This window comes from Triticum urartu, chromosome 5A (genome assembly GCF_056163025.1).
Source record: "Triticum urartu cultivar PI428250 chromosome 5A, HENAU_Tu73, whole genome shotgun sequence".
Lineage (NCBI taxonomy): Eukaryota > Viridiplantae > Streptophyta > Magnoliopsida > Poales > Poaceae > Triticum > Triticum urartu.
In genome coordinates, this window is record NC_141877.1 from 406,845,827 (window position 1) to 406,855,745 (window position 9,919).

Below are 9,919 nucleotides of genomic sequence, written 5' to 3' on the forward strand. Positions count from 1 at the left end.
CATCACCTATGTTGCAAAGGTGAAGACAAAAGCAAAATTTTCTTCAACATCACCTATATTGCAAATGGCTTCTTGTGCAACACCACCTATGTTGACGCTCGGCTGACCGATGATGCCAGATCTAACAACTAACAACTCATGACCCACTGATATTTTCACTCATATTTTAAAAAATATCAGTCAGTGAACGCATAGCGCTCGCCCTTCTTGTTTTCTTTCATGAGCTTGTTTTATAAGGTCCACATTGGTAAGGTTACTCAACACATTCGAACCATCTTCAACGCTGCAGGACCGAGCTCGTCTCGCGCCTGGTGGCAGGACGGGTCGATGGAGGCTGGTTTTGGCCGACCTAGTGGGTCTCAGTGCTAGGGGCAGCTCAGGAGTGCTAAAGGTGGGGCTTTCCACTCGTCTCTTTGGTTGGGGTAGCGGTGGGTGGCGGGTGAGGTGGCGTCAAGGTCTTGGATGCCGGAGCGGCGACCCTGATGGTGGTGTCGCGGTGCTCATGGGCAGAACCCGTGGCTTGGTGCTGCCCGGTGACCATGGTCGTGTGGGCGGCATGGTCGCCGGGGTGTGGTGTTCGATGGCGGTGAGTATTGGCCTGGGTGAAAACCTGTTCTATCTTCGAACGGACCAACTGCGGCGAAGCTCGTTCCCTTCTTGAAGGTGTCGTTGCGGCCATCATTGCCCGTCGTGTTGCTTCAGGGAAACTCTGACCCCCGGGTCAGGCGGTGGTGGCGCTCCGGTGTCGTATCCTTTCTGAAGGCGCCGCCTTGGAGCCCACGGTTTGTTGTATACAGCTTCATCTCTTCGCGGTGGCATGTTCATGGTCGAGGACCCGACTGCTTTTATAGTGTTTGGGGTAGTGTTGCTGCGCTCAACGCCTATGTATCTTGCCCTGGTTGTGTCCGTGTGTTGTGGTGGCGTGCGTTTGTATCGGTTTGTTGTTGGTCATTGCTTTATTATAGAGCGGGGGGAAAGCCTTTTTTGATATCTTCAACGCAAAACACTAAGAAAGATGTTTAGGAAAATAAACCAAATATATGACTAACTCAAATAAGATATTTCTCTCTTCCATATTAATTGACACTCAAACGGATGTATCTAGCATTCAAATACGTTGATACATCCGTTTGAACGTCAATTAATATGGGACCGAGGGAGTATCTTTTTTAACAGGGTACAAACGCAGATGCTCATACATATACATATACACTCACCTTTATAAACGCACGCACGTTCGCGTGCACACACACCTTCAAGAGACAAAACCAGCACATCAATTTTAGATTAACAAAGTCGCCATAGATGCCTACGAAGTAGGTGGAAACGTCTCCTTTGATGTGTTGAGCATATCACTGTTCTCTTAATCTTTCAACCACTGATTGGTTCGCGGGATTACTTTTTGTTGACATGTTACACGAAGGCTCAAACTTATAGTACCCCACAAAAATTTAGCCACTCGGGCTTCCCTTAAACTAGCTTTTGAACTTTTTTTTACGAAAAAACTAGCGCTTGAACCCACTTTTCTTTTTTCTTTTTTCCCATCAAGATGGCACTAAAGGTGTGTTAGCCACAGGTCTTGATCTCTCTCCGGCGGGCAACCTCGTGGCGGTGGTGACTCTCTGTCCTGGTCGTGTGGGCGACGGGACGGGTTGAGGCGAGTGGCTCGGGCGTCCTCTCTGTCTTCTCAGTGGCGGCGCTTCGATCCGGATCTGGGGACCTCCCCTTGCTGTGCTAGTCATAGCGACCTCGTGGTGGCATGGGTGAGTTTCCGAGTGAAAGCTCTGCGCCCCGGCGCCGCCGACGACGCTTGCGGGTGCCGCTATCTTCTTGAAGATGTTGTCGTGGTTCTTCTCTCCATGTCAAGGCTCCGGATGAAAACTTTGTTCGTTGCGGACTCGACAGCGGCGACGCTTTGCGCCGTTCTCCCTCTTGACGATGTTGTCGTGGAGCTTAGGTGTGCTAGGATGGAGTGTAGTGTTGTGTTCAGTTCTTCCTTTATTTTCTTTTTTGGTTTCGTAGATCTGCGTGTGCCGGTTTTCCTGGGATCGGCTTTGTAAGAGGCCATCTCACCACCTTGTCTCGTTCGGCCATGTATCTTTGTAAGAGGGCCACCTCACCACCTTGTCTCGTTCGGCCGTGTATATGTTCGGTTACGGTTATGGATTTATATATAAAGCGGGGCGAAAGTCTGTTTCGAGATGGTCTTGATCTCTCTCTCTATCTCTTCTCTCTCCCTCTCTCCCTCTCTCTTTTTGCCGGAAGAACAGTCTTGATCTTAAGGCAACTGGCTTTGAGTTTCGTTTGAAAATGCAAAATGTTCAACATTTTATACCTACAGCATCACTCTTTTGTTACTGCAAAATGGAAATGAATAATTTGCAAACGTTATGTTCTTGGTAGACCAGATGCTTAATGTGTGCACAACCAGAATAGTACGTTTTGATGACCGGGACCAACGCTCCAACAGCATAGGGCCCGTACGAACAAGTGTCAATAATCCTGTCTAAATTAATGTAGATTACTCCCTTTCTCAGTCACCCACAAGTTGTACACTGAGCGACAAACCAACAAAACTTGCACTAGATCACCATCTGCTTTCTGAAGCATAAAGAGCAGGGCCATAAAATGGCTAAAGCCTAAAAGGACTCAGCAAGTTCGGTGCTGAAAGAATATGCTATGGCGATCCCCTTCCAGCAAGCCTACAAAAAGACCAACGCTCCCTCTCAAGCTGATCCATTGCACCATCACATCTCGAGGTATCACCATCTGAGAGCCAGCCTACATAGCATCGATTTGCCATGGTCTTCATCTTCATCCTCTGCTCTCAAATATGTCCGAGAAGCCGCGGATGACGAGCAGAACGCCATGCTGAAAAGCCTCAAGCTCGTAGGGCAACCAAGCATCTTTGGCAGATATTACAACATCTCCTGAGCTCATCTGTATTTTTTCATGTAAACTTCCATGCTGGAGAGTGATGGTTACTTGTTGGTTAAACTACTAGTGTTTGTATGTTCATTTCCCTTCCCTTTGCGTTGTTGAGCACTTGAGCGTATGAAGACTACTGTTGGTACTTAGTAGTGATACTTGTTCTCAGTCAATTGAAGAACTCTGTTTTCTCGTGTGCTGCTTGGGCTCTCGGTAAGATTTTTAGTGGCATTTCATTAACAATCATCGGGAAAGGTTAGTCACTATGGCAGTATCATATATCTGCCTCTCTAGGCAAAACATAGCTAAAACTGTTGCTCAATACTGGTACAGCATCTACAATCACGACTGTCCAATTTCGATCCCCAAACGTGGTTGTAGATGCTCCTATTGTTCTCTGAATGTTTACTTCTGAAATTGCACACACAGTGGATATGTATAGGCTCATCTCATCTCATGGCTGGCTACTGAATGAAGCATTCCAAAACGGAGTCTAGACATCCATTAAGAGCAATGCAGAATTCAGACAGCAACCACCAACCAAACTTTTCACTAACAAGGAGAAGAATTCAGGACAAGTTTGGACTATCATGTCCAAGTTTATTCTCACATACGTACTTTTCATGACTAACAAGGAGAGGAGTTTCAGCCAGCAACCACCAACCAAACTGACCTGAAATCCTGAACCGAACACGGGCCAGGCCAGGTCCTACTCGGCGGCCTTGGGCTTGGAGAACTCGGAGATGCCGCTCCCCTCGATCCACTGCTCCCAGTTCCTCCCGTCCGCCTTCCTGTACTCGACGTGCGCCAGGGTGCCGGCGTCGACGCAGGCGGCGGTGACGGCGACGCCGTCGGGGTTGGACCTCGGGGTGTAGAAGGAGGTGATCCCGCACACCTTGCAGAAGGTGTGCTTGGCCGTGTGGGTGCCGAAGGTGTAGGTGGTGAGGAAGTCGCCGGCGCCGGGCTGGAGCGCGAACTTGTCCTTGGGCACGACGAAGTGGGTGTTGCCCCGCATGGAGCAGTCGGAGCAGTTGCAGACCCACGCCACCACGCTCGCCGGCGCCTCCACCTGCCACCGCACGCGCCGGCAGTGGCACCCGCCGCTGTGGACGACCTCCGGCTCCGAGCTCATCGTGGGCCTTCGGTTCTTGCCCGGCTGGTCTCTTGGGTCGAGGGGGAATGGGGGGATACCGGATATGGATGAGCTCTTGCACGAGGGGAAGAGATGCTGGGAACAGGCGTAGAAACCTGTCGCTCGTCGGGTTCACCGGTTTGTTTAGCTGCGCCGGGCTGATGCTACGTGCTCCCCGCAGGGGTAGACACTCGTCATCGGTGACACGATCACACGACCGAAGCGGCTGCGGAAAGCGGGGAGGTGCCGGCTGCGGCTGGCCAGCGACCAATGGGTCCGTTTGACTGTTAGAGTAGCGGCCCAGTTGGCCGAAAGTTCCATGAAAGAGGCCCCTCCCTCCCCTGCTCTGCCACCACTAGTCTCCCACGCCAGTTCCATGTGTTCACCAGAGGTTATTTAGGTGATGCATATCGGTCATCACTTTGTTGCAATACCTTTATCTCTCTGAGTTGTCATTCACCTGAGATTCTTCTTCTGGACAAGGATTTTCGTCTATGCAACATTGACGGTTTAATAAAGCTCTGTGAGATTATCAAAAAGAAATAGTAAACCACAGTTGTGAAATCCTAGCCGGCCAGAAGCCGGCGTTGTTTAGATGATCTATTGCGTTGTTGTTGGTTTACTTCCGGGGATTCTATGACTAAACAGCAGTTCGGCAACATGCATCCTGGGATGTGTCTCTTGTCACTACTTCCTCCGTTTCTAAATATTTCTCTTTTCAGAGATTTCCAATAAACTACCACATACGGATGTATATAGACATATTTTAAAGTGTAGATTCACTCATTTCGCTCCGTATATAGTCACTCGTTGAAATCTCTAGAAAGACAAATATTTAGAAACGGAGGGAGTAGTATCGAACGACCTATTGGTGACATCATATGTTTTGATGGGAAAGATTTTGCAGGTGGCAAAACCGGTCTCAAAATGGCATCGATTCTTAGGTGGTTCGGTAAAAAAATGGCAAGAGACATCCTACGTGTAACACACAATGGACGTCATTGTTTTTCTCCTCCGTGTGTGGTTTCTGTAGGCCCTATATATTTTGCACCTTGAGAGTGGATTGAAGTTTCCCCAACATTCAAAGACACCACCCACGTCGATCAACAGTTGCGGTACCTTTTTTTTAACACAGTACAAAAGCAAGCGCTTATATACACGCATATACACTCACCTCTATGAACGCACACATGCACACCCTATCTCTATGAGCATCTCCCAAAGACTGAGCCGGCATATCATATTGAAATTTACGAAGTCATCGTTGCTGCTAAAAGGCTTGCCCGTACACCAGTGTTGACCAACGTGGTCAGGACAAAGCTAGGGAAATCTCGTGCTTTTTTTGAGATAAAAAAAAATCTCATGCTTTTTGTTCTTCGGAGGCCGGTGTGGCTATGGGCTTTTTTCTTTTTTGGACAATGGCTATGGGTATTTCTTATTTGCCGTTCGCTGCCTCAAATCCTATTTGACGCCTGTAGCGCCAGTTACAGACCAAGTTGCAAACTGGCGCACACGCAGCCCAGTTCCCTTCGGACGTTTTATTAGTGGCCGGCCTACATACGGATGCACGCTGCTGAGAAGCTCACAACTGGCGCACACGCACCCCTGTTCCAGAAGCTTCCGGTCTTTTTCTTCCAGGTTTTTCTCAACCTGGTTTCTGTCCGGTTTTTCTTTTTTTGTTTAATTTTTCTTTTCTTTTTTCCTTTTTTCAAATGCATGAACTTTTTTCAAGTCGTGTTTATTTATTTATTTTGTGGACTTTTTCAATTTTGAAGTTTTTTCGACTTCATGACCTTTTTCAAATTCGTGTATTTTTCAAATTTGCCAAACCTTTTTAAAAACATGTGATTTTTTTATTACGCAAACTTTTTTCAATTGCTTCAAATCGATGGAATTTTTCAAATCCGTCAACTTTTTCCCAAAATCTCCAAACTTTTTCCAAATTCATGAACTTCTATCAAATTCATTTTATTCAAATCCATGAATTTATTTTCAAACTAATGATTTTTTTTAAAATTCATGAATATTTGTCAAAATTCACAAAAAATATATATTCAAATCATGATTTATTTTTCACATTCATGAGCCTTCTTTCAAATGCATGAATATATTCAAATCGATGAACTATTGTTTGTCTAGAGTCAATTTTTTAGTGGTCAAAAAGTCAAACCGTGGGCAGACGCGAGCCACGACCGAGCTAGGAGGAAGTCGGTGTTAGCTATCAAGCTAGGAGCGAGTTGATGTTAGCGATCGGGTGAGAAATCTTAACGGACCGGCCCAACAGTGCATGCGCGTGAGCGCTGCTTCCCCCGACTGGCGCAGAAGGCGTGGAACATCAAGCACGGGAGGCCCAGGAAGCTACACATGGAGGTAGGGGTGGAAAGTGGTAGTGGATAATCCGAAATATCTTATATTAGTATTTGACAAAATTCCTATTTGTATCCGAAAAATCCACATCCGAACCAAAATGAAAATGAAAATTATCCGTATATGATTTATTTAAAAAATAAAAAAATATGGTATGAGATTTTGACACAAATATGGATATGGAAATGGATATATCCGTATCCAAATAAGATTATGGAAGATAATTTTGAAAATTCTAGCCTCAATGTTCCAATTATCCAACATAAAAGCCAAATAAGTGGTCAAATATTAATCTTTGTGTGATTAAACATACAAATTATTATGCATTACACTATTTATTCATAAACCTATTTATCATTGACTTATTGTATGTCACAAGTTGATTATTTCATGTCACATAGCTATTGACTAATGTTCTTAAGTAATATGTCACTAATATTCGTATCTCTTTTGAATCGAGTAACATCCGATAGGTATCCGTATTCTAGTAACATCCGATTCGCGTTCGTATCCAAAAAATTATAGCCTCATTCGTATTCATTTTGAAAATATGAAAGAAAATGATAAGAGCACTATTCAATCCGCATATGATCCATTTCCACCCCTACATGGAGGGGCGGGAGGGCAGCTAGCGTACAACATCCTCTGTATGCAAGGAAAACAAAGGGTTTAGTGTTTTCTTCTCACACGAGTTTTTTTTTGCTTCTTTTTTTTAGTTTTTTCCAGTTTTTTCTAGTACACGGAACATAACTACATCCGCGTGCTTAGTGAGAAAGCACATGTATGCTGTCCAAGGTGAAGCACTAGTTAAAGGGACGCACCAGTGTGCTCCCATGCAGCTACGCATAGTACCGCTTATGATATGTGTTACGTAATTTTTTTACTGCACATGAACTGACCAAGATCATCATCATAGTGCATGCAACAATATAATACCCTCGACAATCCATCAGCGCAACAGAGATCCTGACAATATTGATTAAGTCATCCCACTCCTGCGGCTGGTTATACCTCCCAGCCGCGAGAGTTTTTCCTCGCACGATCCGTTAGACTTAGCGTCAAACCTTACAACGGCTTGAAGGTATCTACGCATACCCAAGTAGCAACACCGCAACAACTAGTGGATCAACACACTGAGGGAAATCTACATCTAGTCTAGAAAGCGGGGGGGATGACAACTGGAAGGGGGGCAGGGTGCCGCCAGGTGGAGGAGTCCGCCAAATTCTTGGTCACCTCCTGGTGCGCCTCCTGCCACTCTATGTATAGTTGGCCAAGAGGGGCACCCGCCGGGCTGCCTTTCCCCCCAAACTCGGTAGCGCCGACCCCATTTGCTTTGCCATGCCCCCCAAACATGGGGCATCTCCCTGGGTTGTGTTCCCCAAAGGAGGGGGGACGCTGGCATTGTGGCACAATTTATTTAGTAACTTATAATGAGGTTGTACTTGAGCTCGTGGAAGAGCTTCGAAACACTCATGTTGGTCTATTTCAACACTTTGCTTTTTGTTCTTTTTTCTTTTTTCTTTTTGTTTGCTTTGTTTGTCATTTTATTTTGTTTCTTTTCAAGTTAGCTTTTAAAAACCAAACATCCAAAAATATAAAGTTTTCCTTCGCTCTTTTCAAGTTGCTTTTTTATTTGTATCGTTTGCTAACTTTTTACAGCGGAGTTGATCTACGCCGACCAACAAGGAGCACGTAAATAGGGAGAGAAGCGTAGTCGTTCACGTATGTGATGTATGTCCTACGACTTCCAGGGATACTTCATCGGTTGGAGATGCTCTAAGCTGGTAAGACAACCTGTAATCTCGAACAACAAAGCCGCGTTAAATAGAGCACGTGGATAATCAAGGATGTGGAGTCTAGATGTTTCGGCGATGATTGTAGCATGAACATTGAATGGAAAATAAGCATACTTGACCGTAACAGAAAAAAGTTTGCTCTTATCGGAATTAAGGAGATGTCGTTGCATCAAGAAACCTTTTGTTGATGACAAGAGCGCGTGACCAACGACATCATTTGATAACAACCTAGTGATCATAAAATGGACAAAAAAGGATCGCCTATACACGACTAATTTGATCCAGTCGCCAATTTCGGAGGCGTCCTAACCGAGCCCCACCTGCAGTATCCCCGTCTCTGATTCATGCACTGCCTAAATTGAATTGATTAAAAATGGATCCTTCTCACTTCGCTTGCCAAGCCTCGGACTGCCCTTCGCCTATGACGCCGCGGCAAGCCACATCGTTGTCGGTTCCAGCTCCCTCCCAGGTCGGCCTGTCACCCATGTCCCCGTGGCCCATGTCCCCGTGCTTCGACGCCCCCGTCTCAGTCTCAAATGTTGCCTTCTCTCCCATAAAAAGTCGGTTGACCCACGAGTTTTTGAGTTGCAATATTAGAAAAACTGGAGTAACAATATTCGTTGTTCATGCGCGTTCAAACTTGGAAACGTAGAAGAGTGTGGAAGAGAGAGTGACAGAAGAATGTGGCAACTCGTAGCGCAAGTAAGGATAAGCAACAAGGAGTAATATTAGCCAGAGAATATGTTGCTACAGATCATTCATTGCCCTAGAGAGCAACATTATCTCTAACAAGAATAAAGGACAAACCATCTCGATCTCATGCCCTCCTCGTGTAGTATTTCATTCCTGCACACAATTGCATTACCACATTATATTTTGACGCGAACAGCAGGAGCTCTGCCTTTGCATTATAGAAGAAAGAGAAGTCATTACAAAACCACTAGAGCCTAGCTCAGACACCATACCCACGCACTCAGAACAACATGAAAAACACCACATCACGGAAAATCTCACATCTATACTACAGTGGTCCTCTTAGTTGCCCCCCGGAATAAATTAACCTCCTCCTTGATGAAAACAGCCAGAGAGATGGCCGTCCGCTCCTTCTGGTCAAAAACCCTCCGGTTTCGCTCCATCCACAGATTCCACGCGGCATTACCACATTATAAATACTCTGGATAGCTTTGTTTGTCATTTTATTTTGTTTCTGTGCAAGATAGCTTTTAAAAAACAAAATTCCAAAAATATAATAAATTTTCTGATGTGGAGCATCCCAAGGTCATCCCCATGGACCTACCATCGTCTCACCAAGTGCCTAGCGGACCCATGACACAAGCACGTGCAAGAGCTCTCGAAACCGAGATGCCATCTCTTCTCTCACAAGTTCACTTCGGTGCACATGAGACATGGCTACTACCTCAAACGGAGACATTATGCATACTCAGGTGTCAAGCAGTTAGCCATGAAGAAGCTAAGGAGCAAGGAGAATCCGAAGAGGAGGATGGACGTGAAGGAGAAGAGATGCGGAAGAAGCTACAGGCTCCGGACGATCGACCAGGGCCGGACGTCCGACGATCTCCAGGCTCCGGACGTCCGACACAACCACACCCGAGCCAAAACTACGGATTTCCGAAGCCACCCGGACGACCGGCGCTCGGACGACCGACCCCGACCGGACGAATCTACGGACGTCCGG

At 46.1% G+C, this 9,919-nt stretch overlaps 1 protein-coding gene across 1 annotated transcript; it reads right to left on the reverse strand.

The window, feature by feature from the left end:
* Positions 1 to 3,361: 3,361 nt before the first annotated feature.
* On the reverse strand, positions 3,362 to 4,260 carry LOC125529733 (carbon-sulfur lyase). The gene has a single exon (XM_048694153.2). It carries the CDS (start codon positions 4,058 to 4,060, stop codon positions 3,638 to 3,640), a length of 423 nt encoding a protein of 140 aa, XP_048550110.1. The 5' UTR covers positions 4,061 to 4,260; the 3' UTR covers positions 3,362 to 3,637.
* Between the last annotated feature and the right edge of the window lie 5,659 nt (positions 4,261 to 9,919).